The 12,871-nt window shown below is 47.6% G+C and overlaps 1 protein-coding gene across 2 annotated transcripts in view; it reads right to left on the bottom strand.

Annotated features, from left to right (window-relative positions):
* Positions 1-12,871, bottom strand: part of CPXM2 (carboxypeptidase X, M14 family member 2) — a 138,381-nt gene that overhangs the window by 43,989 nt on the left and 81,521 nt on the right. For both annotated transcript variants that reach the window (XM_006136104.5, XM_089780188.1), the window contains 2 exons: positions 3,246-3,330; positions 1,062-1,212 (listed from right to left, as the gene is read on the bottom strand). In XM_006136104.5, coding sequence (XP_006136166.3) covers positions 1,062-1,212; positions 3,246-3,330 — 236 coding nt within the window. The remainder of the gene's footprint in view (positions 1-1,061; positions 1,213-3,245; positions 3,331-12,871) is intronic.

Here is a 12,871-nt window from a genome sequence, read left to right as displayed (position 1 = left end):
TCTCAGAGAAGAAGCAGTTAAAATGGGAATGGTAAGATCTGGAAAGGCAGTTCTTGTCTAGGTTCTAGTATTTCTGAAAGCACTATTCATAGCCTCCTGCGGGAAGAAAAGGAAGAGATAACCCCAAGATACCAGAATTTCAGTTTAAAGGGAAAAAAAGCAGATGAAAGATTTAGAATGAGCAGCTCAAAACTTGAGCAAACAAAACTACAAATTACACATATACACACACACATCTATATCTGAGCATGACACTAGGCTATGTTATGATAATCCATAACTGAGATGTAAGCTTGAGGCAATGTGAAATTTTGAATGACCTTTTTATGAAATGGCCTCAAATTCGTTTCCACCTTGTATACGGTACCTAGTTAGGCACTAGATACATTTTGCATGAGTATGATTACTGAAATAGCTTGTATTCAGAAGATTTTGTGTTGACTTTCAGGATGTGTGACTTTCATAATCTTAAAGGAAAATGAAACCATTTGCTAACATTTGTCAACAGTTGATACATTTTAATTCCCAGTTGGATTCCTGCCCCCTCCAAAAAAAGAATAAAAAAATACTGTAGTTTAAGCACAGCTATCAGACCTGAAGCAGTAATTTATTCAGGGAAGTCCATTAGACTATCTTATGCTGGCTGTCATAATACATGGTCATAGTGGTCCATTCTTTCCTCAAAAATCGATGACTCTATGCAATTCACAAATCAGCCTTTCAATGCATACTTCTATTAACAAGGGTACATGTGCATTCAATAAGGTTTATGAATCACATCTCATCTTGAACTTGAATTCTCATTAGATCAGAAGAGTAATTTTGGGTTATTAATCATGCCCATTATTCATACTTTTGTTGTGTTTAAATAGAATTACGCTGATGCTATCATTGCAGCTGGGTAGACTGTAATTCTGTTACCTTTTACAGAACTTTGATAGTCCATTCAAGAGAGAGCTGTTAATGCCAAGACATGCTTAGGACTCCTTATGAGCTGATTAATGTGGTCTTGGCAAAGTTTGTGGGTAATCCTGCCAACTGTAACTGAGAAGTGTGCTTACCTGGCAGGGGGCAGCCTAGGATTTCCAGTCTCATACAGATGCTCCCTTCTTCGTACCATGATCGAGGGTTTATACGGATATAACGAGCAACAATTGGTACTGGCAGCTCATTGAGAACCGGGATCTCTTTCTCACTGTTTCCTTCAAAAATCTATTCAGGTTCAAACATATAAAAATATCAAGTTCAGTTCAACAGAGCTTTCCAAACTTTTGGAACTAGATCAAACTCAAAGATTGGAATGAGATTATGCCCTGATAGGCAGGTGAGGGGGAATCAGAGAGGAACTGCTTTTCATAAAGATCACACAGTCAGCTCAGATATTAGTGGAACAGAGTAAAAGGGGAAAGTGTCACAGTCCCATCTTCTCCATAGCTTCTCTCAAACAATGTCCACCCTAAAGGCATAGAACTCACATGCCTGACTTTTCCATATGTAGAGACTGTCTGTGGCCCTTGCACACCACATGCAATGACATATAGCTCCTTTGCATATGTTCCTCACTCATGCCAACATCTTTCAGGAACCTGGCCCTCAGCATTCATAGCACATTCCCAAATCTTGTTCAAACACCTTTAAACCCAAGTTCCTCCCTGCATTGCATGAGTGCTCTTTGAGATGCATAGGAAGAGGATGAAGTAGCCTTTGAACTCATATCAGAAAGGGAGATCTTATTGTACTACCCACTGGTACACAAGAGGTTTGAGTCAAATTAGTGGTCTGCCAAACAGAGCGAGTGGCCAGAATTCCACTGCAGCTGCAGAGAGGGCATCCTGCTCTCAATAGCGTGGTCTAGACAGAACATTCTTTTCTAAGGGAAGAGCAGAAAAGTGCATTTCACTTTGAATTCCCCCCAGCTCACCCTGAGATAAGCTACCTGCAGGGTGTGTCAAGCTCTAGAAAAGCACAGTTCACTATGCATGTGGGGACCCCTTCAGCTCAACACAGGAGGCCAGATCTTCATCTACTGTAAATCGGTGTCATTCAACTGACATCAACGGATTTACACCAACTAAGGATCTGGCTCATGGAGGGAATTCTAGGGATGTTAGATAGCATGTAATTTAACAGTTGTGTAACGACATGAAATTTTAACGGTTACATGACTATTCGATAGCCCCCAGATGTGAGGCTGGCAGCCATTGCGCTCTCGGCTCTACTCCCAGGGAGCCCCCTGCCAACCCGCACTGCTACCTCTGTATCTGCGGCATGGCGGGCGGGAGCCCGTCTGTGAGGAGAGCCAGTTTAAAAAGTGGCTTCCTGTGCAGACCGGCTCCTGCCTGCTGCCCTGCACTGCTACCTCAGATACAGAAGCAGCAGCACGGGATGGCAGCAGCCCTTGTCCGTGGGGTATCTTAGCTCCCCACAGACAGGGGCTGCTCCTGTGGAGCAGCTTCTGTCTATGGTGGGCCTAGGCTGCTGCAGACAGAGGTTGCTTTGGGGTCCCACCCCCACCCCCACACTGCTGCAGTGCGGGGTAGGGGGACAGGCAGCTCCACGAAGCTGATGCTATGGGAAAATGGCTTTTAACATGCCTCCCCCCCCAGCACCAGATTCTGCCCCCCTTTTCCCCTGCTGCTGCCTCTGAAGGAAGCTGCAGGGGGGGCAGGCTGGTCCACAGTGGAGCATGTCTGGAGGGGGTAGGCAGGTCTGCTTGAAAGCCAGCTCCCCGTGTGTATCAGCTCCCACCTGCCCGCTCACCCTCTGCACTGCTGCCTCTATTAGAGGTCGCAGCATGGTGTTGGACACACAGATCCAGTGCTGTTGGGCACTGGATTTCCCCCCTCCCCCCCGCTGCCTCTGATATAGAGGTAGCATGGGAGGGAGTGCCTGTAGTCAACAAGATTAACCAATAAGCCCAGGCTTGTCAGTTAATCATGTAGTTGTCTACACATTGACATCCATAGGGGATTCCATATTTGATCTATCCCCTCCTGTGTGCAAGAAGCGGGAGGGGGGGGTCACTTCTTCAAATTCATATCTACACTGCAAGGATTGGCAGACATGAGGCAGGAACATTCAAACAATGAAGAAGACTAGGGGCATGTATACATATTCCCCTTGTGGCCTCACAGAGCTTCTCGAGGACAGATACCACTGGCAAGTCAAAAGTCAGTGTGATTCCTCTTTTCTCAGGTAATGCTTTCCCACTATTCTTTGTAGCACTCCTGTTCTGTTCTACTCACCATGTCTCCAGATCCATTTTTGACAGTGATCCATGCGTGACTGTCATTGCTCACCATTACTTTGTAAGATGTCACCCAGTCACTCCTAGACAGAAGGCAAAGGATTTTGTTGTTTGTGGTCATGTGTGTTGGGTTTTGTTTGTAAATGTATTCAAGTATGTTTAATAAAACTGCTAGTTATTGAAATCCCAAATGGCAAAATAATATCAGCTCTTGGCTGGGGAACCAAAATGCAGAACTGGCTTTGGCAGACAATTTAAAAACTCAAGAAGATGGAAATGAACAGCACACACAAGATAATGTTCAGTCCTCTCCTGCCTCCCAGTATATAAAATAGTCTAGCTTCTTTGATAGTTTATTCAGAGCCGGCGTACTAATTCCAGAGAATTTCCATTACCCATGAATATGCCCCCCCCCCCCCCCCGCAGCCACAAAACACTTGCAATTCCTACCATCACTGACAGTGAGGATGAAAAAAGTTAATAAAAACTCTAGGAATAAAATCCCCTGAATTTAAGCAACAGCATTTCCATTCAGTGGCTCATCCTACTTCTAATAACAGGCTCTTTCCATTTCCAGGTGCAAAAATGAGGGCTGTATGAATCCTAAAAAGTATGGTATTTCAAGAAGGGGCATATGAACTGAATCCTGAAGTTGGGTTCCCAGCAGATGGAAAGGGATCAAACGCTACAGGTTCACAAAGAGGTGTCTTACTGAGTTCCCAGCAGGATAAGTCCCTAGGGGTACGTCTACACTACAGCGCTAGTTCGAACTAACTTAGTTCGAATTAGTAAATTCGAACTAAGCTAGTTCGAACTAACGCATCTAGAACTAAAAACTAGTTCGAACTAGCGTTTTGCTAGTTCGAACTAGCAAGTCCACATTGAGTGGACTCTGAACAGGGCTTAAGGATGGCCGGAAGCAGTGCCGGCAGGGCATCAGAGGAGGACTTAGAGCGTGGAGATGCTGTCTCAGGCTAGCCGAGGGCTGCGCTTAAAGGGTCCCGACCCCCACCCCGGACACACAGTTCTAAGGGGTGCCCCGCTTGCAAAGAAGTTCTGGCTTGGAGTGCCCTGAGTGCTCACACTGGGCACATCACACCACTCGGCCATCAGCCCGGCTGCACTTGCCACAGGCTGCCATCTGGGGAGAGGGAGTAATTGGGGGGCTGCAGGAGAGCTTCCACCCCCAGAAGCCCGCAGAGCCAGCCCAGTCCTCCCCATCGGGGGCTCGTACCCCATTCCTCCCTCACCTCCTTCCACTTACCCTTCCCTAGCCCCCCTTCTTATTGATGTACAAAATAAAGATAACGTTTCTTCCAACATTGACTCTGTCTTTATTGAACAAAACTGGGGGAGACTGGGAAAAGGAGGTGGGAGAGGGGAAGAGAAAGGCTGGGAGAGGGGAGGGCAACTAACATGATCAGGGGTTGGGAACAGGTCCCAGATGAAGAAAGGCTACAGAGACTGGGACTGTTCAGCTTAGAAAAGAGGAGACGGAGGGGGGACAGGATAGAGGTCTCTAAAAGCAGGGGTTGGGTGGAGAGGGTGCATTCATAAAAGTTCTTCCTGAGTTCCCATAAAGAAGGACTAGAGGACACCAAAGGAAAGGAATGGGTAGCAGGCTTGAAACTAGTAAGAGAAAGTTGTTCTTCTTCAGAAAGCAAATAGTTAACCTGTGGAACTCCTTGCTGCAGGACGCTGTGAAGGCTACAACTAGAACAGAGTTTAAAGGGAAGTGAGATCAAGTCATGGAGGTTGGGTCCATGGAGTCCTATTAGCCAGAGGGTAGGAGTGGTGTCCCTGCCCAAAGTTTGTGGAAGGCTGGAGAGGGATGGCACGAGACAAATGGCTTGGTCACTGTCTTCGGTCCATCCCCTCCAGGGTCCCTAGGGTTGGCCGCTGTCGGCAGACAGGCTACTGGGCTAGATGGACCTTTGGTCTGACCCAGGACGGCCATTGTAAGCTCAGGGCTCAGTGTCGGGGGTCTCAGTGGACCCCCTTGATTTTCATGCACACCTGGTCCTGGGTGGCCAGGCTGGCAGCTCTCCTGCCCTAGACAGCCACTTTCCTGTGCCTAGTGCGGAGATCGTGGACGAGGTCCACGATGTCCGCACTAGCCCAGGAAGGTGCCCGCCTCTTGCGGTCCAGGGCAAGCTCCCGGGAGCCGCCAGCCTGGTCCCGGCAAGAGGGGGAGGGCTGGGGGGCATCGGGTGGGTGGCTCTGTGCCGTGCCAGGTGCAGGGTCTGCTAGCTGGGTGCTGGCAGGCTTGCACCTGGCACGGGCACCGTAGCCAGCCCGTGCCCCTTTAAGGGGTCCGGGGCCGGGAGGGGGGCATAGAGTTTCCCTGGTGTTGGCCAGAGTGGCCACCAGGGAAACCTGGGGAGGGCTAGCCTCCCACTAGTTCGAACTAAAGGGCTACACAGCCCTTAGTTCGAACTAGCTAGTTCGAACTAGGCGTTAGTCCTCGTAAAATGAGGTTTACCTAGTTCGAACTAAGCACTCCGCTAGTTCGATTCAAATTCGAACTAGCGGAGCGCTAGTGTAGCACCTATTAAAGTTAGTTCGAACTAACGTCCGTTAGTTCGAACTAACTTTGTAGTGTAGACATACCCTAGCTGAGTGAGGATTTGGGGCATTACTGAAATATGAATACAAAATGGGAATAATATGGTCCAGGTTCCACAGACTTGAACTCTTAAGAGGCCCTCCCCTCCACATCACCTGCAGCCAGACCCTCTCTACTTCTAGCAGCTAGTCCCAGGACAGGAACTCTCATTCTTACCTAATGGCCCTTGTCCTTCTCAACTTATCAGGGGTTTGCAGAGGAGTTAGAAGCCACGGCTTCTATGCTCAACTGAATCAGACCTATTCAGATCCTGTGGTCAATCTGATATGGAGCACAGCCCCTATTCTCTGGTACTGTACTCCCTATTATGAGTGGAGAGAATAGGAGGGGCAGGGAAAGGGCAAAGCATTAGCTCCTCTCCCCACCACTGCTACCACTCACAGGCCAGAAGGGTTAGTGAGGTGTGAGGAAAGAAGTAAGCTACGCCCTTTGATGGGCAGCAGTCACCTATTTCCTTCCCAGCCCCTCCTTCCTGGGTTTGAGAGCCAGCATGGATCGGGGAAGGAACTGTCTCTCACAGAGGTGCTTCTGAGTCACAGTTCCTGGCTGGGGTTATGTACGTAATGCAGCTCCTTTACTTGGACTAAAGTCATAATTTAGCCCTTAGCTAGTTCTAGAAAGTATTATGGCTTATTGGTGATCAGTATAGGAGCCTGAGAGGCAAGAGGGAGCTTTACCAGCTCTCAAAACAATCTTATCCCATGTTCACCAAACTTCTGCATGGCTGGCAACTGATATTTTCCTTTCTCTTTCATCGGGAGGTGACAGCTCAGATAATGAGTGAACCAACCCCCGCTAGCAAAAACATAAAGACTTTGTGGGGCTGCTACTGGGTTTGTCTCATTAGTAGGAGTATTCCCATTACTGTAAATAAGATTGTGGATGATAGTGAGCACTTAGGGTCAGACTTACAAAAATACATAGGTACCTACACATGCCAATAAGAGCCCAGGGGGATTTTCAGAAGTCATTAGGCAGGTGAGGTATCTGACTCCCATTGAAAATTAATAACAGTTAGGCACTTGGCTTTGGTACCTATGTGCATTTTTAAGCGTCTTTGTAAATCTGTCCCCCCAGCCCTGAGCATTTTCAAGACCAGTTAATTGGTTTGCATTTTGAATCAATATTCAGCCTTTTTTTAAAAATTATTACTAATTTAGACTGCAAAAACTTGATTATCATCAGGAAGAGTGGACTTTTTGCCTGTGTAGTTAAAAGCTAGAAAACCACCCATAATATACATGCTGCTGTGATGTTTATTAAATAATTGTTAAAAGACAGAAGCCCTACACTGAGTTTTTCTGTAACTCAATTAAGTATCTCTAGAGACAGAGGATTTACTAGGGTATTAGTTCTGAAAAGTGCTATGCTGGCATCTCAAGTCTTTCTTGGTGTAAAATGATACAAAATAATAGAGCAACTTCAGAGCTCTGAATACATTTAGTTCACTTATAGTAGCATCTTTCTTTCCTGACCTTGTGAAATAATGGGGGGATTGCCCTAGGAGAGTCACTGTCATCCATGACCTAGGCTATGTCTAGACTGCAGGCTTCTTTTGGAAGAACTTTTTTTCGGAAGAGATCTTCCGAAAAAACTTCTTCCTAAAAAGAGCGTTCACACACAAAAGTGCATCAAAAAAGCAATCTGCTTTTTCAAAAGATAGCATCCAGACTGATTGGATGCTCTCTCACATTTAAGCTGTGATTACTATTGACGGAGTGGCCACCAGGGCACCTGTGCTTTTTCCTCTTCTTCTGAAAGAACTCCCTTGTCTCCGTCCACACACGCCTTTTTCCGAAAGCACTCTCCCAGAAAAAGGTTTCTTCCTCACAGAAAAAGGATTGCCAACACCAGAAAAACTCCTCTGTTCCTTTGATTTACTTTTGGAAGAATGCGATTGCAGTGTGGACGTAACTCAGGTTTTGTTGGAAAAACGGCCATTTTTCCAACAAAATTCTGTAATGTAGACATACCCCTACAGAGCCAATTTACATCCAGCAGAGATGGAAATGAGGAATTTAGGAGATAACCCCTGCCAAAACACACACACAAAAATCTGCAATCAAAAAGCTCACACACACACACACACACACACACACACACACACAATGGGTTTTTAAATTTTGTTTTGTTTTTTGCTATTCTCCAGGGCTACTTGTTAAGGTCAGGATGGATAACCAAAAATAGTTTTATTACAAACCCAAAGGCATCTTTCCTTTCCTGAAACCAACTGAAATCTACCACAGAATATTTGTATTTGGATTTTGTAATTTAAATAAGGATAAAAAGTAAAAGTCAGTTCCCCTTCCACCTCCTTCCATGGTTTTCTTAAGTAACTGGTTTTGAAAGTAACAGGAAAATAAATCAAGCACTGAGTTTCTCTAAGTCAATATTCCAAATCACTTCTGAAATCCCTTATAAGTGAGAATGTTATAATACCATTCCATAGATGTAGAATGTAAAACCCACCAGCACACAGCATATGACAGTATTAAACATCTTTTTTTTTATTGTGGCAAATGTTCTGGTCCCTAACATTTTCATTCAACGGAATTAGCTCATTCTACTGACACAAGGAAGCAGGTGGAAGCTACAATTATATTCCTGACTTGTTTTTCTGTCATCATATCTTCATTTTAATTTTCACTTCACACACTTATAAATGTCCACATTTGCACCAAAGGAAAATGGGCACTGATCAGATTTTAACCTTCTTGGAAGTGATAAAAAAGTAACCTGCTTCTCAGACAATGTCTGTCAATTAAAATACAAATGTGGTTAGATTTTAGCCCAATACATATGCAGCTTGAAATGACTGCACGGGATTGGTGGTAGGAGATAATGCACGCTAATGTAGCAGCCGACACATCTGGCCCTCATTTCGCTGTAGTCTGTAGGTTAGGAGGTATGTGATAGCCTGCAACAAATAAGCATACCTTTGCCCTTGCTCAGAGCAGGGAAGTGATCCTCTTTTCCCTGCAGTGTGCTGTGATCTGGGTCCCACTGACACTGACTGAAAAATTTCCTTTGAATTAAATAATTCAGGAACAGATGCATAGAGCATTGTTTTCTGCTTTCCCTGAGAAATCCTGCCACAACCAGCAGGAGTCCCTTGGCATAGGAAACACTGGGCAACATCTCTGTTTCACCTTGCTGAACTGGATACTACAGGGTTTAGCTCATGTGCTAGACTTGACATTGGCTCTGAGATCTGAAGACAACAACAATTTCAACAGTACTTCACATCAAAACTCCTCAAGGTTCTTTTCTAAAAGATGTATAAACATTTTAACAGCAGAACTTCCCCATTAAAGGGAATATTGGAGTACTTTCCAGTATTTTGGTCATCTATAGCTCTTTTATAGGGAACATGCTGAGAAGCTGTGCTGAATTAATTGTACAAATAGCTGAATCTACCACAATCCTGTAGTATACTAAATCAGAGATACCCATCTGCTTGTGAACATATGAAAACCTAATTTATGGAAATTCCTTAGAACAGAGCCATACTGAATTCCTTATCAAGCTATTTTTTTGTGCACGGGCTTGACATCACAAATCTTTTTGAAACACAGTCGCCATTAAAGGGCTTAGATGTTGTTTTGCTGTGAGCTCGACAATTAAGGTAATCTACTCGCCACAGGCGAGTAGATTATAGCCTGGCAGAGCACTGCAGCATGACTAGCGCATGCACAACGTGTCTGCGCATGCGCAGCGTGCTGAACCACGCGGCTGGCGAGCGGGGCTCGCCACGGCTCAGCGAACCCTGGCTGTAGCTATTCCTCAGTGTGCTGATACAGCTTTAAATACAGTTTGCATGACCTGCCCACAAACCAAAAGGTATGAAGGGAGAAAACCTACGGTGACAAGAAATATGGATCTATTAGATTTCAGCTTGATTCAGGTGTTTCCCCATGAAAAACATTTCTTGCTTTAGTTGTTTCTGCCAGACTGTTCTATGTAATAACAACATAGCTACAAAAGTCAAAAAAGTAATTTGTTATGAAGATTTTATTTTCTCTGAGAAAGTTTTATTAACCTCACAGAGGAGAGACACGGCAATCAAAACACAATTGAAATACACAGTTTGTACCTCCCTAATGCTGGACTCTCTGGTCCAGCAACATTCAAGATCCAGCACTGAGCCCGGGAACAGGGGGCTCTGGTGGTGGGGCAGGAGCATGGTGAGGTGTGGGGAGAGGCGGTGACTCAGACAGGAGCCCCATGTCACTAGGGACAGATGGCGCAGTGGGGCATTTTGGCCCCAGTAGCCGGGCGGTGGTGGGCTGGCAGCAGCAGTGGCGCTCCGGCCCTGATGGCAGTGAGGGAGCTCCAGCTGTGGCCAGGGAACTCCGGCTGTGGAGCTCTGGAGCTCCTCTCCAGCTGTGGTCAGGGAGCTCTGGCCTGGGGAGCCCCAGTGAGGCAGGCAGCAGCAGGGGCTGGGGTTGGCGCCAAGCAGCAGCATGGCTGGGCTAGAGCCCTAGCCTGAGGGCACTGGGGGTCATGAGGGGAGGGACTTCTACTGGTCTGGCAAATCCCCTAGTTCAGTACCAGTAAGGTCCTGAGGTTCCTGACCAGCGAGGTCCAACCTGTACTAGGCATAGTGGATCTCTTTGGGTATGTCTACACTACCCCGCTAGTTCGAACTAGCTGGGTAATGTAGGCATACCACATTTGCAAATGAAGCCCGGGATTTGAATTTCCCGGGCTTCATTTGCATAAGCGGGGAGCCGCCATTTTTAAAACCCCGCTGGTTCGAACCCCGTGCAGCGAGATGTACCGGTAGTTCGGAATAGGAAGCCTAGTCCGAACTACCTAGTTCGAGCCCCGTGTAGCCGCGCTGCACGGGGTTCGAACCAGCGGGGTTTTAAAAATGGCGGCTCCCCGCTTATGCAAATGAAGCCCGGGAAATTCAAATCCCGGGCTTCATTTGCAAGTGCGGTATGCCTACATTACCCTCCTAGTTCGAACTAGGAGGGTAGTGTAGACATACCCTTAATTATTGTTGTTATTTAGTGTTCCTATATGGTCTATATTTTATCCATCTATGATACTTCTGTGGCCCCATCATTATGGTATCTAAACACCTTACAATTGTTCTGTGATGTAGGAAAGTATTATTATCCTAATTTTATAATGGGAAATTGAAACAGAGAGGCTCAGGCACTCCCTCTCTCATTCTCTGTTTTGTGTGTTTGTTTGTCTCCTTCTGCAGGTTGTGAGGGCCATCAACTCAATCCTGCTGCAGAGGGTCATTCACTTGGGAGACCTGGACCCGATCATGTCCAGATTTGCTATTCTGGGGTTCCTGAGTTGCGTGGGACCCACATCCCAAACCTGAGCATTGAGCAGTGCAGTATATTAATAGGAAGGGCTACTTCTCCATGGTGCTGCAGGCCCTCGTCAACCACCGTGGACACTTCACGGACATTTTTGTAGGGTGGTCGGGCAGGGCACACAATGCTGGCATACAGGCTGGAGTTCCAATGTCTTTAAGAATTCCAGCCTGTACGGGAAGCTGGAAGCGTGCACATTCTTCCCCTGCCACGACTTTGTCATTGCCACGACATGCAGATGCCACTATGCATCGTGGGGGATGCTGCCTACCCCCTCATGCCATGGTTAATGAAGCCATACACTGGCCACCTGGACCCCAGCAGGGACCAATTCAATGCCTTCTTGAACCGGGCCAGGATTCAGGTCGAGTGCACCTTCGGCCACCTCAAGGCATGGTTCAGGTGCCTCCTGACCCGCCTGAACGTAGGGGAGCTCACACACCTGCAGCTCGCAGCACTATCCGCAGGAGTGTGTAGTGCCTCGCACGTACAGGCATGCCCGTGTGCTGTGTGCTGCACTCCTCAGTGTATCTGGGGTCGTGCCTGCAGCCTTGTGTCTAGTCATGGCTGGAAGCAGGCAGGTGGTGGGAGGGCTCCCTCCCTCCTGGGGCCAGATGTGTGTGGCCTCCACTGAGCCTAGCAGCAGGATCCCACCCATGCTCAAGGGGCTGCCTGCTGAGTCGGCATGGTGCACACTAACGCTGAACATGGTTTCACGTGCACGGACTGCAGCACGATATCCAGCCCGAGCAGTCCAAGCGACGCTCACACCCCATCCCCTCTACACCCATCTCCCCTGCCCTGTGTGTGTGACAATCTGAGAGCACTCACCTGAAGATCCCTCCCTGGCATCAGACGAGGCCTGGGAGACATCCTGACTGACAGGAACCAGCTCCAGGGACAGGGTGATGGTGTATGTCTCCTTCTCTTCTTCCTGCTGGCGCTGGTTCTCCTCCTCCTCTGCTGTGGCCTCCGGCCGGACGACAACAGGGGAAACAGCTTCCCCATCCCCCAGGATCTGGTGGAATTTCTAATAGTAGAGGCAGGTGTGGGGTCCTATCCCTGAGCGTGAGCTGTGCTCTCTGGCCCTGACGTATCCCTGACAGAGCTCTTTCACCTTCCTCCAGACCTGTTCTAAGGTCCAGGGTGGGTGTCCACACTCTGCCAGGGACTCGGCCACGTGCTCAAAGATGTCCGCATTGTGGTGCTTGGAACGGAGATCCTGCAATGTCTCCTCCTTGCCCCACAGCTTGAGGAAGGACAGGATCTTTGCTCCGGATCAGGAAGGTGCCTGCCTCTTGGTCCCCCTGGGTGGTTTTTAGGACCCCTGGAGCTGCTCCCTGCAAGGGCCAGGAGTGCTGGTTGGTTTGTGGCTCCACCATGGGTCAGTAGGCCTGTGGCAGTCAGAGCTGCACAGTCAGGTGCTGTTCCCAGGCCGGCTTTCTACCACAAGGCTTGTCCAGGGTGCCTGCAGCTTTAAGAGCTGGCAGGAGACAGGAACGATAGAGTTCTGATTACTTTGGATGAAGTATCCACCAAGGCACCTGTGTTATTTCCTGGAGGCCTCTTCTTTTGAAAGAAAACCCTCCTCCCCGTCCACACACACCTTTTTCCGAAAGAGCTCTTTTGAAAAAGGTACTCTTCCTCAAAGAAAGAGGAGTA

The sequence above is a fragment of the Pelodiscus sinensis genome, chromosome 8, assembly GCF_052426305.1.
Source record: "Pelodiscus sinensis isolate ZL-2025 chromosome 8, ASM5242630v1, whole genome shotgun sequence".
Taxonomy (NCBI): domain Eukaryota; kingdom Metazoa; phylum Chordata; order Testudines; family Trionychidae; genus Pelodiscus; species Pelodiscus sinensis.
This window is presented reverse-complemented; position numbering and strand designations above follow the sequence as displayed.